At 41.4% G+C, this 15,725-nt stretch overlaps 1 protein-coding gene across 1 annotated transcript in view; it reads left to right on the plus strand.

Moving 5' to 3' along the window:
• The window catches only part of fstl5 (follistatin-like 5), a 1,003,829-nt gene that overhangs the window by 886,495 nt on the left and 101,609 nt on the right, over window positions 1-15,725 (plus strand). Inside the window, exon 11 of the mRNA XM_068021658.1 lies at window positions 7,831-7,949. Within this exon, the coding sequence (XP_067877759.1) occupies window positions 7,831-7,949 (119 nt within the window). The remainder of the gene's footprint in view (window positions 1-7,830; window positions 7,950-15,725) is intronic.

The raw sequence follows: 15,725 nt of genomic DNA on the forward strand, positions 1-15,725 counted from the left end.
CTCACCTCCCACCACTGGGATCCAGCTGATTGCCCCCAGTGAGACCCGAAACTCCACTTACCTTTATCAGGGCCAGCATCCATGATGCTGCAACACAAACAAGAAATGCTGGAAATACTCAGCAGGTCTGGCAGCATCTGTGGAGAGAGAAGCAGAGTTAATGTTTCAAACATTAACTCTGCTTCTGTGTCCACAGATGCTGCCAGTCCTGCTGAGTATTTCCAGCACTTTCTGTCTTTATTTCAGATTTCCAGCATCTGCAGTATTTTGCTTTTATCACACTTGGATGCTGGTTGGGTGAGCTGAATTGCTCGAATGAGCTCAATGGCTAAATGGATTTTTTTTCATCCTTGACTTTTGTTCATGTTTTTTATCTAAGAGTAATTACTGACACTAATTTCTGTGGGAGTTCTCCTGATAGCCCTTCAAAGCCCTGGCATAAACTCAGCAGAAATCGCATCGAAACAATAGCCTGAACTTGGCAATACCAAAGCGGCGAGCTATTGAGGGTCACGCATCGCATCTTCCAGTGTTCACACTTGCATTGTAAAGTTCAAGTCACGCACCTCAGTGGGCTCTGGAGGAGTGTAAAATGATGGTCCCACCGAGCCGCTCTGTAAAGCAGCAGGACATGTAATTCAACAATTTGGGCTGGTTGCCATAAGTTATGATGATTTTCATGCCTATTATTTTAAAGCTGATATTAGCAGGCACAGAGCCTGCTCGGCAGATCTGCACTATAAATTAACGAGCTCCTTAGCCTAAAGCACCTCTCCACAAATACATTTAAATATGCAAAATGATTCTGTGAACTTCTGATTGTAAAGCTGCATAAATCAGTGCTGTACCACCCATCTACTTGTTAATTTAAGATCAACTATTTTCTGATTTGCATTGCAAATAAAATCAGAACATCAAAGGGAGGAGAGTGCACCTCAAGTTTTGTTAATAAGCTATTAAAAGACATGAAAGATTTTTCTATTATTAAGCCTGACCAAGGGTCACAGCAGCATTGGGGAGAAAGAGTGAGGGATAGCAAGGCATTTCTCCACAGGGAGGCTGTAAAATGGCAAACCAAACTGACCACTATCATGTTTGTGTACCTCCACACACCTGGTTGCCACTGGAATAAAGAAGAGCTTAGAGAAAGGCCATTGCTTTCCTCCTTGGATACATGATAGTGGTGGAATTAAGAAAAAAAGTGGTATGGTGGGAGGAAGTAAATTGCTTGCCCCTGAAATTCTCTTTCATGACTATAAATGGGAGAAACATAAATCTGTCTTTAAAGTGGAAATCATTGTTATGTTGATTATCCTTTCACGATTAATAAGCGTTGAAGCTTTCACATGACTCAGTAGCTTTTGTGGTAGAACACAAGCTTTCAAGGTGGGTAACTTGGAAGTCTGCATTTCAGCATAGAGTCCAACGCCCATTTTGCTTATTTTTATGTTTTATTGAGTTTTATTGATTCTGCTGTCCAGGTTACTAGGCAGACCACCTTGCAGTAATGTAACAGGAGGCTGGAAATGTGGGAAGGAATAAGAAGTACGACCTACACTGCTCTCTTGTTCAACTCATCAAAAACTGCATTCAGAAGTCCACAAACCAAACATTCCTACCTCCACATTTGAAGAAACAGGACAAGATATCAATAAAGAACATGGTTAAATAATTTAAAAAAGCTCACTGCAGCGAGCATTTCAGATGATTTTGGTTTGGCCGACTCTGCATCTATTATATTGTCTGATGATTCTTCCATAAAGTGCAGATCCTGTCAGACCTGACAGTGGCGACAATAGGTTGCATCATAGAATTAGCCAATGTATATAAAATCATTGTGAAGCAGTACCTTAACGTTTTTGTGTAACAACATGGACAAAGCCTCTTTCAACACGTCCCTTTGAGCTGAAGACTGACCTCAAGCTTATGACGTTATTGTGGGTGTGAGAAGGGCATGGCTTCATCTCGTGACGTCACCGTGGGGTAGAAGGGGCGTGTTTTCAGAGTATGACGTTTTGTGGGTGTGGCAAGGGCATGTCTTCAGCTAGTGACCTCACTGGGGGTGTGGCTTCGTTGGCTGTGCGCTTCGCAGATCGTTTCCTTGGTGATCCAGGCTGCCGGAAGCAGTGGAAGTGACCGCTGCAGCCACCGAACCAGATAAGTTCGTATTTCACTGTGCAGTCAGCGGCGAACATTGTCGCTGTACCCTTGACAGCAAAATCCGGGCCAATGTAAGGAGGTGTTTGTCATTTCTGCAGGATTTTTGGTGCTCTTCTGCCAAAGTTGCATCAGAAGTTTGGAGAACACCCATGGAAATTCTGACCCCTTTTCTCTGTAAATATTTTGAAGACGCATTTGTCTTTTCATCTCTCACAAATAAAACCAGAAACTATTAGCTTTTGATGGCTTCATCCTTGCTCATTTTCATCATTCTGAGGCTCACTATCTCGTCTGATCTCAGATAGAATTCCCACTTCAGGCCCATTGCTTGAGAAGCTGAGTTTTTTTCTTCAGGTCAAACACATTTCTAAGCATTCCTTAATGCTTTATAAAAGTCTTAAGTACCTCCCAGGTACATCAGCGGTAAGTCGAAAGGCTCTATAAAACTGCAGTCAACCATAAACCTCATAGCATTACACTGCACTTGACAGTGCAGAAGTGCTATTCAGCATATCTATCAACTGAGATTGGCATTCCATATTTAATATAAGGATAGAACTTGGTGGTAGCTCCATAGCACTGCACACATTGCGCTGAATTTTATGGACCCCCTCTGGATGGGAACAGAAGCAGGGGGAAGGGGTGCCCATTGCCTTCCAATATAGTCCAATGAATTTATGTTCCTGCCATCACCTCAATTTAATAATATCCTAGCAGAGTCGGGGGGGGGGGGCTCCTTTGGGGGCAATCCAGGGCCCCCTGGAGGCCCCCCAGCAGTGATTGACATCCCCCCAGGAAGGACTCACCCCTCCCCCACCACCCCATTGCCGGGACCTGCCTGAATGGCCCTGGAAACCCTACCTCACTTCCCTCTCCTGGAGTTTTGTCCAGTCTTTGTACTGCAGTACCAGCAGTGGCCAACGCTCCCAGTGGCGTTGCCAGTACTGCAGAGCTGTCGGCCTTCTAATTGGCTTGCAGCTCTTGGAGGCGGGAACTTTTCCCTGAAAGGGATGGCAATCCCTGACAGCGGATAATTAGTTGCCTGCTTGCTGTGGAATTGCAATGGGGCTCGAGGCGGGGTCTCCCCCCACCTTCTGGCCCGCCACTGAATTCCCTCTCCCTCCCATCCTCAGAACAAAATTCAGCCCATTGTACCATTAAACTAACCATAATTTGGATAATTTAAATTATATTTACAACAAATTTATTGCAATTTAACAGGAATGTTGGTTGTTATAATTTTGAACTATGGGTGATTCAACCTGCTCACAGAAATTGTATGAAATGTGTTTGCATGTGGCTGAATGCTTTTGTGCCTTTGATCTTATAATAATTTGAACGAAGGTTGAAGCAAGTTCGCAATTGGTGGATGATAGATGTTAAATTTGTAACCTTTTTCAAAGAGCAGTGATATTTAAAATAAAAAGCTATCGCTTTTATCTGCTCTCTAGTGACTGAAACTGTGGAATCTCAGCATCCTTTATATTCTTTTGGGATTTTCTCCACTGTTAGGAATGTATTGGATCATTTTGTGAACACTTTCTGCATGATTTCTTTTTGTCTAACTTGTTAAAAGTTATGTTTGATATCTAGCAGTCAATTGTGACATTTTGGCTTGTTCTTGAAATTAATATTTTTGCAGCTGTTTAATCATATTTTGGCTCTCTCTGTTTTTTTGATGCTGCAGTTGCAAACATACTGTGGCGAGAGGAAGGTACTGAAGCAAGTTCTTGTCTTGTAGTGATTATGTACTTGTCATCTTTCAATTGCTGGAGTATTTGTTAAAAATTAATTTATCATTAAATATAGTGTTATGAATGTTTTCTGTATCCAAACTTTTAAATAAAATACTGTTAGTAAATAGTAAAGTGCTCTTGGTACCTTTTAATAGCAAGTACATAACTACTGGTTATTATTAAGCAGTTGACCTATAAAATCCTCAGGAGAATGTTTAATTGTTTTCAGCAGTTTATTCACTTAGGTCAGATTTTAACGTTGTAAAGGATATATATTGTACATGTTTCAAATGTTGTTTATTTGCTAATCTTTTTCAATTAATCTTTAAATTTGTTAAAAAATAAATAAATGAAGGAAATGCACAGCAGATCAGCCAACTATATTTACTAAGGAAGAGCATGCTGACAAAATATTGGTAGAACGGAGATGGTAGAGGTAATGGATGGGTTGAAAATTGATAGGCAGGATGTATTGAAAAGGCTGGCTATGCTTAGAGTGGCTAAGTCGACTGGTCCAGATGACTTGTTGGGAAGTTGGGGAGGAGATAGTGGAAGAGCTTGCCATAATCTTCTAATCTTTCCTACATATGGGGGAGATGCCAGAGGATTGGAGAGTGGCTAATGTGATACCCTTGTTCAAGAAAGTACACAAGAACACAAAAAATAGGAGCAGGAGTAGACCATGTGGCCTACTTCTAAACTGCAGAGAATACAGCCCCAGTTTAATCAGCTTCTCATCATAGGACAACCCCTTCATCCCAGGATCCAATTTAGTGAACCTTCACTGTAACGCCTCCGATGCAAGTATATCCTTTCTTAAACGTGGAGACCAAAACTGTACACAGTACTCCTGAAATAAAAACAGAAAGTGCTTGAAATAGTCAGCAGGTCTGGCAGCATTTGTGAGAGAGAAGCAAAGTTAACATGTCAGGTCAGTGAGCTTTCATCAGAACTGGCAAAGGTTAGAAATGTAATTGGTTTTAAGCAAATAAAGTGGGAGTGGGGCAAAAGAGAACAAAAGGGAAGGTGTTGATAGGACAGAGGGTCACAGAGAATAACTGATAAGGATGTTATGGGGCAAAGGCAAAGAGTGTGTTAATGGTGTGGTGAAAGACAAAGCATTAGTGCAGAGAGGGTAATATATTAGCATGGATACAGAATTGGTTCACAGCCATAGTACTCTTGATGTGGTCTCACTAAAACCCTATGTAATTGCAGCAAGACTTCTTTATTCCTGTACTGCAATCCCCTTGTAATAAAGGCCAACATTAAATTTGGCTTCCTAATTGCTTGCTGTCCTGCATGCTAACTTTTTACGCTCCTTGTATGAGCACATCCAAGTCTCTTTAAACAGCAACACTTAGAAATGTGACACCTTTTAAAAATATACTGCTTTTCTAGAAGTGGCCATTTAAGGGCCTTGATTGGACTGCGGCAGGCAGGCCGTTTGTCCCCCGCCCTACATAAAGGGCAGCGGAGGCGGGAGCGGGTCGGGAAAGCCTCCTGGAGCCTCCTGCTCCATTTTACACCACGCCCCCGCCACCATCCCGCTCGTTGGGGTGGCTTAAAATTCCGGCCCATGTTTCTGTAATGGCGATTAGATCTAAATCATTTACCTCTATTTGTGCCCCTAGTTCATCTATCTGCAAGGGTGTAAGGACAGTCCTAGCAACTACAGGCCAGTCAGTTTAATATCAGTGTTAGGTAAGGTTTTAGAAACAATAATCAGGAAAAAAAATTAGCAGGCACGGAGAAATTTAGTTAATTAAGGAGATCCAGCACAGATTTGTAAAAGGCAGATCTTGTTTGACCAATCTAGTTGAACTTTTTGATGAAGTAACAGAGAAAGTTGATGACAAGATTGCAGTGGATGTTGTCCTAAGGATTTTAAGAAAGTGTTGACAAAATACCACATAAAAGGCTCATGGACTGGGTGGGTCAGTTTCAGCTTAGATAAAACAAAAATGTCTTAAGGATAGAAAACAATGAGTTGTGGCAAATAGTGTTTTTCAGACTGTAGTATGGTAGACAGTGGTGTTCCCCAAGGGTTAGTGCTAGGACCAGTGCTTTTTTAGACACATATAAATGACTTGGATATTGGAATACAGAGTAAAATTTCAAAATTTGCTGATGATACCAAACATGGAGGTGTGACAAACAGTGAGGATGATGTCAATCACTGCAACAGGACTAGATAGGCCAGCAGAATGGGCAGACAAGTGGCAGATGGAATTTAATGCAGAGAAATGTTAGGTGATGCAGAAGGTATAGGGAGAGGCAATATATACTTAATGGAACGGTTCTGAAGAGTGTGCAGGGACAGAGGGACCTGGGGGTTCATATGCATAGATCTTTGAAATTGCCAGGACAGTTTGAGAGACTAGTTAGCAAAGCATATAGGATCTTGGGCTTCATAAATAGAGGTACTGTGTACAAAAGCAGGCAAGTTACGCTGAACCTTTATAAAGCTCTGGTTAGGCACCAACTGGAGTAATGCGTCTAGTTCTGGTCACCACACTTTCAGTAGGATGTGAAGGTCTTTTCGAGGGTACAGAGGAGATTTACCAGAATGGTTCCAGGGATGAGGAAATTTAGCTACCAGGTTAGTTTGGAGAAACTGAGGTTGTTCTTCTTGGAGCAAAGGAGGTTGAGGAGGGATCTAATTGAGGTATACAATATTATGAAAGGTTTAGATAAGGTAGACAAAGAAAAGCCGTTTGCATTAGCTGATGGTACAAAGACTAGGGGACACATTGAAAGTTTTGGGTAAGAGATACTGGGGGATGTGAGGAATAACTTTTTTTTTTACACAGCGAGTAATAATGACCTGGAACACTCTGTCTAAGGGTGATGGAAGCGGAGTCGATGAATGATTTCAAAAGAGAATTGGATCGGCCTTTGAGGGAAATAAACTTGCAGGGCTACGGCATAGAACAGGAGAGTGGGACTAATTGGATTGGTCTGCAGAGTGCTGACATGGACTCAGTGGGCCAAATGGTTTCCTTCTGGGCTGTAATGACTATGTGGAGGATTTTTAGCCGCCGATGGGGTGGGAATGGAGGCGGGCTTGCACCAAATTTCGCGCCGGCCGTCGTGCCAGTTCCCCACTTTCCTCCTACTCCTGAGCCATTTTCCCGGAGACGGGATGCGGTGACGGCAGGGCTACCTGCGCGCAATTGCGGTGTAGCCAATTCAACTAGTTAAGCGCCTATTAAGGCCAGTTGCTGCAGGCCAATTGGAATTTTCCCTTTAGCCTCCAGGTCTCCGGAGGCAACCACCTGGCAGCAGACCAGGGGCCAGCGTTCCAGACAGCTTACAGGCCCTCCCTGCCTGTCTGTCTTCAGCTACATCCTCAAGCCACCCTGTGGAGGGGTTCCTCTCCGACAATGGTGGGCTGGCTGCTGAAGCCATTTTTTATTTTAAATTTTAAAAAGTTGGAGTGATGGTACCTCCATCTTGACACGCCCTCTCCCTCACTGAAAAGGCATCCTGCTACTGCTTCTGAGCTGGAGAGTTTTCTATTGGCTATCTAGCTTCAAGAGCCTGTCTGCTGTCCTTAACTGGGCGCAAGCCTGCCCTCTGGTCACTAATTGGTCGATTCGGGGAAAATCACAGTTGTGTGACTGTTACCCGCACAGTTCGGGCTTCTGACTTCCATTTGAGCCTGACAGTGGGATCCTGAAGCTCATGGGGAAAATCCTGCCCTATGTCTCTGCAACCTTCCTGAAAGAGTATGTTCAGTTAATCTTGTATAACCTGCATCAAAATGGGTCTGATCCAGGTCCCATCTGAAATGTTAACCAAGCTTTCTCTTTCACATGCTGGCTGACTTTCTGTGCATTTGTAGCATTGCTTGTTCTGATTTTGACTTCCTGCACTTGCAGGGCTTCCTTTTATCACTTCAAATTTTTCTTATTTCTTTTGTTTTTGCTAGGATTGGGAGTAGGAAACATGTTTTATATATTTTATGAGGATGGAATCAAAGTGATTCAACCAATAGAATGTGAGATTCAGAGACACATTAAACCTTCAGAGAAAATCCTAGGATATCAGGTGAGCACACATGTGGAATTGCAGTCATTCTGATTGATTTATTTGTACAGCATAAAAGGTAGTTGTCATAATTAAAGGATGCCATCAGTTCCTGTAGCTAGTCCTATCCCTGGATCCAGATTTTCTGAAACCAAATTAAACTCTGTGCAAGTGGATGGGTTTTGAATGAGTTAAAAACTAACCCACTGTGTCTTCAAAAAATAACAGAGCCATGGCAGAACTGTAATAGATACATTGAAATAACCACTTTCTAATGTTAGTCTCATAACATGATAGGACTGTCATTGCTAGGATGGTCTAGCAGCTGCAATGCTTTAATCTTCTCATAAATAGTACTTTCAAAGTTATGTTTTGCTCAGCAAGAGCTAAGTCGTGTGTAAGTTTCAAAATTAAATTTTATAAGATTGAACTTTTCAGATCGTTAAAACTCAGTCCCATGACTAGACACATTTGTTTAGTTCATTCCCGAGATTTGAGCATCGTTGGCAGGGTCTGCATCTATTGCCCATCTATAGCTGCCCTGAGACGGTGGTGGTGGGCCATCTTCTCAAACGCTGCCATTCTTGATGCAACTTCTCAGGTCACTTCAACAGACAATTAAGACTCCGGTGTGAGACCGGAGTCTCACACATGCCAGACTGGGTAGGGTGGCAGGTTTCTTTTTCTGAAAGACACTAGTTAACTGGTTGGATTTCAAAAACAATCTGACAAGTCCATGACCTCTATTACTGATACCAGCTTTTTATTTCCAGATATTTTTTAAACTGAATTCAAATTCTCAAACTGCCAAGGGAGCATTTAAAATCAGATTCCTTGAGCTATTCATCCGGGCTTCTGAATTATTAGTCCATAACATAACCACTCACAGAAATATTATCTTGCACATCCTGCACTCTAGAGGCAATTCTTGTTTCACTGATTCAAACAGTGCTTGATGATTATTTTGACTTTCACATAATGGGCTGTCTATTAGAGTATATTTTTCATGTTTTCACTGATGTATACTTTGAGTATTTTTTTTTCCAAATTGTACAGGGCAGCGTATGATCTGGCTTTTATAATGTTCACTGATGATTGCACAATGTTCAGCACCATTCACGACTCCTCAGACAATGAAGCAGCCAGTGTCCAGATGCAGCAAGACCTGGACAACATCCAGGCTTGGGCTGATAAGTGGCAAGTAACATTCCCGCCACGCAAGTGCCAGAGAATGACCATCTCCAACAAGAGAGAATCTTACCATCTCCCCTTGACATTCAATGGCATTACCATTGCTGAAACCCCACTATCAACATCCTGGGGATTACCATTGACCAGAAACTGAATTGAACCAGCCATACAAACACTGGGCCACAAGAGCAGGTCAGAAGGTGGGAATTCTGCTGCGAGTAACTCACCTCCTGACTCCCCAATGCCTGTCCACCATCTACAAGGCACAAGTCAGGAGTGTGATGGAATACTCACCACTTGCCTGGATGGGTGCAGCTCCAACAACACTCAAGAAGCTTGAAACCATCCAGGACAAAACAGCCCGCTTGACTAGCACCCCATCCAGCACCTTCAGCATTCACTCCCTTGACCACCAATGCACAGTGGCAACAGTGTGTACCATCTACAAGATGCACTGCAGCAACTCACCAAGGCTCCATCAACAGCACCTGCCAAACCCGCAACCTCTACCAACTAGAAGGACAAGGGCAGCAGATGCATGGGAACACCACCACCTGCAAGTTCCCCTCCAAGCTGCACACCATCCTGACTTGGAACTATATTGCCGTTCCTTCACTGTCGCTGGGTCAAAATCCTGGAATTCCCTTCCTAACAGCACTGTGGGTGTACCTACACCCCAAGGACTGCAGTAGTTCAAGAAGGCAGCTCACCACCACCTTCTCAAGGGCAATTAGGGATGGGCAACAAATGCTGGCCTAGCCAGCAATGCCCACATGCCATGAACAAATAAAAAAAAAATCAAATCATCCTGCATGCTGCCAATCATCTGCTGCAATGTTTTGCTCTATGAGTGCAAAAAAAAGCAACGATGATGATTTGATATTGGTAATTGGAAGAAGTGATCTCACACTTTGCACTAAATGTAGTGCTATGATGTTGAATATTTTTAGCTTTAAGTATGAAGTTTAAAAGCACTCCTGGCCTGCAGTGTCACCTTGACATTTCTGTGAGAAAAGGAGTTGATTGTCATGCTAGAACTTTTCAAGCGTTTGAAATTTCACCAGCATTCAGGGTTTAGTGAGCAGTGAAGCTGTAATGAAATATAGTTATGATAGGGATAATTAGGAAAGAATATAGACAATTAATACATGCACTTAATTAGGGAGAATTCAAATATACTTAATACATTACACTTTAGGAATCAAGATTCATTTAATACAATTAAAGATTGAATAAATTGATGAAATAAAGATTAATTTAATACAACTAAAGATTGAATAAATTGTCATATTCAAGATTCACTGGATTCCTCTTCAAGAGCAGAGTTCTTGTTAAAAAGTCAATTTACATCTCTGCTACATTGGAACGTGTAACAAAAATACCTTTTATGTTAAAAAATCCATCTCATGTCTCTGCTACATTGGAATTTATAAACTAATTAGAAAATGAGACATACTGAGACATATTGTACATGGTACACACTGATAACTATCATCAACTAATTTGGATTATAATGAAATAGACAGAGTGTCTTAAAAAGATGGTACAAGATAGCACCAAAGAACCATTACGAATGATTGATCATAAAATGGAACATTACGTACAAAAAAAGATGACATGTGACCCTGAGTTAACCCAAAAAGGAAAAACCAGTTACTGCACAACATTTGTTTAAAAAGCTTTTAAGAATAAAACACATTTATGAAGTTAAGTAACCAATAAAATAAAGTCATAGTGTTGCTATAAATACTACAAACATTTTGACCAGATAATAGCTCACAACTTCATGAGAAAGGAATTCTCAGCAATCAAATAATTGAGAATAAAAACAAAAAAATGCTGGAGATACTCAGCAGGTCTGGCAGCATCTGTAGAGAGAGAAGCAGAGTTAATGTTTCAGGTTGTTAACTTTGAAACGTTAACTTTGCTTCCCTCTCTACAGATGCTGCCAGACCTGCTGATTATTTACAGCATTTTTTTGTTATTATTTCAGATTTCAAGCATCTGCAGTATTTTGCTTTTATTTTAGTAAATAATTGAGAATAATGGATAACCATATATGGATAATGAAAGACGGAGGAACATTCACCGAAAGGTGACACCCACATTTGCAAAGGATGAGCTAATTGATTAGAAACAAACAGTATAAATGTGAGAGTTTTGTATCAAAAAATTAGAAGTATTTAATTCCTCAACAGTGCTTCTTAACCCATGGTAAAGGAGGCTGACTGCATGACAAGAGAATTCTACTCTTAAATGAGAGTGCTTTGTCTTGTTAAGCAGGAGGCTTACTTGGGGAATTTAAGGGAACAGTTTGATTTGAATTTTGATGGATATTCTAAGATGTTTTGCTGTAACATTGTCAAGGTTGAACCTTTGGATTCTATTTTAGAAATAAGATTATGTTTTACATCTTTTAATCTTTTATGTTGTGATATACTTAGCCACTTAAAGTGTATTGCATGTTCAATTCTTTAATAAATTTATAAATAAGTTAGTAAATCTTCTCAAGTAGTATTCTGTATGTAACTACAAGAACCCCTCTCTGTATCTCCTTAAGTGGGGAGATATGTATTGAAGAGAGTCTGCCAGACCCTTATAATATCTGGGATATTTATGACCTAGCTGATACTTATTAAAAATATTCTTTGCAGATTTCTTTCTTTGAGGGAGAACTAGTTCAGTTCTTCAGACCCAAACAAGTGCCTGTGGGATCTGTCTGGTTTAAACTTAAGTGAAGGGGCTTAGCAGGGGAGTACGCTTGATTTGGCGTAAGGGGGTTAAGATCATAAACCACTTCAAAGCATGCATACATTACGAAGGGGGTAACGACAAGAGTAGCACAGTTGATTCAAAAACTTAAGGGAATGGCATTTGAGAAAAGATTGATTACACTGTGCCTTTTTTTATCTTGAAAATGTGAGACACACAGTGGCATACTAATATAAAGAAAAATCAATCTGAGAGGGGATATGACAGAGGTGTTGACAATTATGAAAGGTTTGAACAAATTGGATCCAAGTATGTTTTCCTGCCATGTGCATAATTTAAGCACAAGGAATCACATTTACAAATTAAGGACAATTAAATAGGAAAAGCAGAAGTTTCTTTTATGAAAAGGGTGGCAAGTATGTTGAGCAGACTACCATCACGGGCAGTGGAATAAACAACCTTAATGAGTTTCAAGAAGGAACTAGATATGTCCCTGTCAACAAATGGAACTTGAAATTATTTGAAATGTACCAAGTAAATATTATGGATAGGTGATCTAGATGGAGCGTAGGTCTTCTCCTGCCTGAAACTGTTGCTATATTATGTTAATAAATACACGTTTGGATTTCCATTTTTTCAGAGTCAAAATGATGTAAATGGCAGTATAACCCTTCTATCCATTCTCACCATTCTCAGATATGTAACTGATGCTGCAGCACTTGAAGCAATACTTCCTGCTCCTACATTTCTTATTCCCATGATGTAATGTGATTTTCATTGTGCATAGTTTATAGAATGCATTTTCCTAGATTGATTTTTTTTTAGATTAATATCTAAACTATGTGTCTCACATTTTCAAACTTTGTGGTCACAACTTCTCTAAGATATATGGCACAATTTATATTTTACAATCTCAAATGTTTTGCTGTTTAAAAATAAAAATCACTAGTAATGATTGAGGACACCTTTCCAAACTGCAGAATAAAAAATGGCTTTGACAGTATCTCCCTCATATTATTAAGACAGCAACTGTGCAATTATTCCCTAGTAGATAACTCATTGACCGTGAAAAATAGCACAAAGAACCTATGCAAGAATCAGAAATCCTTCTGGTTAATGATATTACTTTACTTTAAATATAAATTAAATTCCGATGCAATTCATTGTGCAGTCTGTGATCTTTGTACATAATACATTTGATGTTCTGGGATTCATTCTTCTACTTGTTCATTGTGTCATGTTTTCTTTTTAGTAACTTCACATTTAGCATGAGTTATTTACTGTTTGTTGAATTCTTTAGTTCAAAGTTCTATTAGGAATAGAATTTCATCGCTGATACATGGGCATTTAGCAATGAATTGAAAATGTTACTGGATTTATAGAATACAAAATTACTGACTTTAAAATAAGAGAAAAGAATGACTTGCATTTACAAAGCACTTTTCACGACCACCAGACATCAAGTGCTTTACAGCCAATGAAGTACTTTTGAAATGCAGTCACTGTTCTAATGTAGGAAATGTGGCAGCCAATTTGCGTACAGAAAACTACCACAGACAGCAATGTGATAATGACCAGATAATCTGCTTCTATAGTGTTGATTGAGGGATAAATATTGGCCAGTACACTGCTCTTCCTCACGATAGTGCCATGGGATCTGTTACATCCACCCAAGCAGGCAGAGGGGGCCTTGGTTTAACACCTCACCTGAAGGGCAGCACCTCCAACAGTGCAGCACTCCCCAAGTACTGCACTGGAGTATCAACCTTGATTTTTGTGCTCAAGCCCTGGAGTGGAACTTGAATCTAAAACCTTGTGAAGCAGAGGCAAGAGTACTACCAACTGAGCCACAGCTGACAGCTGAAGGTAAATAGAAATAGCAGCATAGGAATAGGAGTCGGTCTTTCAACCCATTGAGCCTGTACCAATGCTATTCAATGAGTTCATAGCTGATCTGTATCCTAACTCCATTTACCCACCATGGCTCCATGTCCTTTCATACCCTTGATACCAGAAATTTGTCGATCTCAGAGATACCATTATTAATTTAGCTAGCATCTACTGCTTCTTGTAGGAGAGAATTTCACACTTCAACCACCCTCTGCATGAAGAAATGTTTCCTTACTTCTCTCCTGAATGTCCTGGCCCTGAGCTAAGGTTACGTCCCCTTGTCCTAGACTCCCCCCCACCCCCCGGCTGCAACAGATCCTCTTCACCTACCCGATCAATTCCTTTCAAAATCCTAAAAAAATCAATCAGATCACCCCTTAACCTTTTATATTCCAGGGAATGCAAGTCTAGTTTATGTAATCTCTCCTTATAATTTAGTTTTTGGAACTCTGGTAACTTTCAGGTGCATCTGTGCTACACTCCTTCCAAGGCCAGTATAGACTTTCAAAAGTGCAGTGCCCAGAACTATACACAGTACTCCAGGTCTAACCAGGGCTTTAAATATAAACGTAGCAAAACTTCCTCCCCTTTACATCCTAGCCCTCTAGTTTCAAAGGCTAACAAATTTCCTTTGTAAATTTATGCTCCTGTCTACACTACTCACTATTCTACCTATCTTTGTGCCATTAGCAAACTTGAATTTTATGACTCTCTATTGTGTTATCCAAGCCATTAACAGTTGAGACCCCAGCAATGATCCACATGGGACATTGCCAGTCACTTCCTTCCAATTTGAATAGTTACCCAATGGGCTGAATTTTTGATCCCTGGAGGAAGTGGGACCAGAGGCAGACTGGAGCAGAAAATTGGAAATAGTTGCACCGTGCCGGCTCTCCAACACGGTCCAACCTCCCATCCATTTTTGAACAACTCTCGGGAACTGGATGCTGACAAGCTGCCCGAATGCAGCAGCTCAGCACTTCAGCATGGAAATAAGGCAATCAACAGCCGCTTAAAGGGCTATAAGTGATTTTTGATCTCAGGCACAGGGACCACGAAGGGTCGTGACCACGTCCCCGTGTAAGATGCAGCAGCCCAGCAGGGAGCCAGTCATAGAGCCGGGTCCATTTAGCTTCAGTGAATTAAAGGTGAATGACTCAGAGAGCTGATCAGGCAGAAGCACACACAATGGACATTAAGTGTGCAAAGGTAGCGTAGAGGTAGCCTTGTAGGCACTGAAGCAATTGAGGGAGGAGGAGTGGGGAAGTGACCCTACAGGGGCATAGTAGGGTGTCCAGGCAGCCGTGACATTGCTTCTGGAGGCAAGGGAGGCCAATTGTGGAGATCGGGATGAGCTACCCAGATAAAAGGATGAGCAGAGATGTGAAGCAGCTGCTCAGACAGCAAGTGTAGACTAGTGGCCCTGAGGCACACAGAGGTATTGGATGAGGTGCTGGGAGGGAACAAAGGCAATATCCTTCACATCGTGTATACTGACAACGAATTAGCTTCATCAATCTAACAGAGCATCAGTGTTGCTGATGGTAGAAGTGTTTTGTGCCTTAGTGGAGGGTCACCTTCATCATCTCCGGTCATGCCGTCATGCCCTACTACTAGACATCATGTGACGCTGAACTTCTTTGCCTCTGGGTCCATCCAAGGGGTGGCAGCTGACCTCACTGGCATCTCGCAGTCGACTGCTCAGTGCAGCTTATGAGAGGTGACATGCCCTGTTTGAAAGGGCATTGGATTACATTGAGTTCACCACCAATGGGGCCATGCAGGCACAGAGGGCAGTGGGATTTGCCTCCATCACTGCACTCACTCAGCTCAGTTGACTGCACCCATATGGTCATCAAGGCACTGTCAGAGCACCAAGGCACATTCATAAACAGGAAGGGATTCTACTCTCTCAATGTTCAACTGGTGTGCGCCCACCAGAAGTGTTTCTTGTAGATCTGTGCACAGTATCCAGGCAGCTGCTGTGACTCCTTTATCCTTAAG

This window comes from Heterodontus francisci, chromosome 1, assembly GCF_036365525.1.
Source record: "Heterodontus francisci isolate sHetFra1 chromosome 1, sHetFra1.hap1, whole genome shotgun sequence".
Classification (NCBI taxonomy): domain Eukaryota; kingdom Metazoa; phylum Chordata; class Chondrichthyes; order Heterodontiformes; family Heterodontidae; genus Heterodontus; species Heterodontus francisci.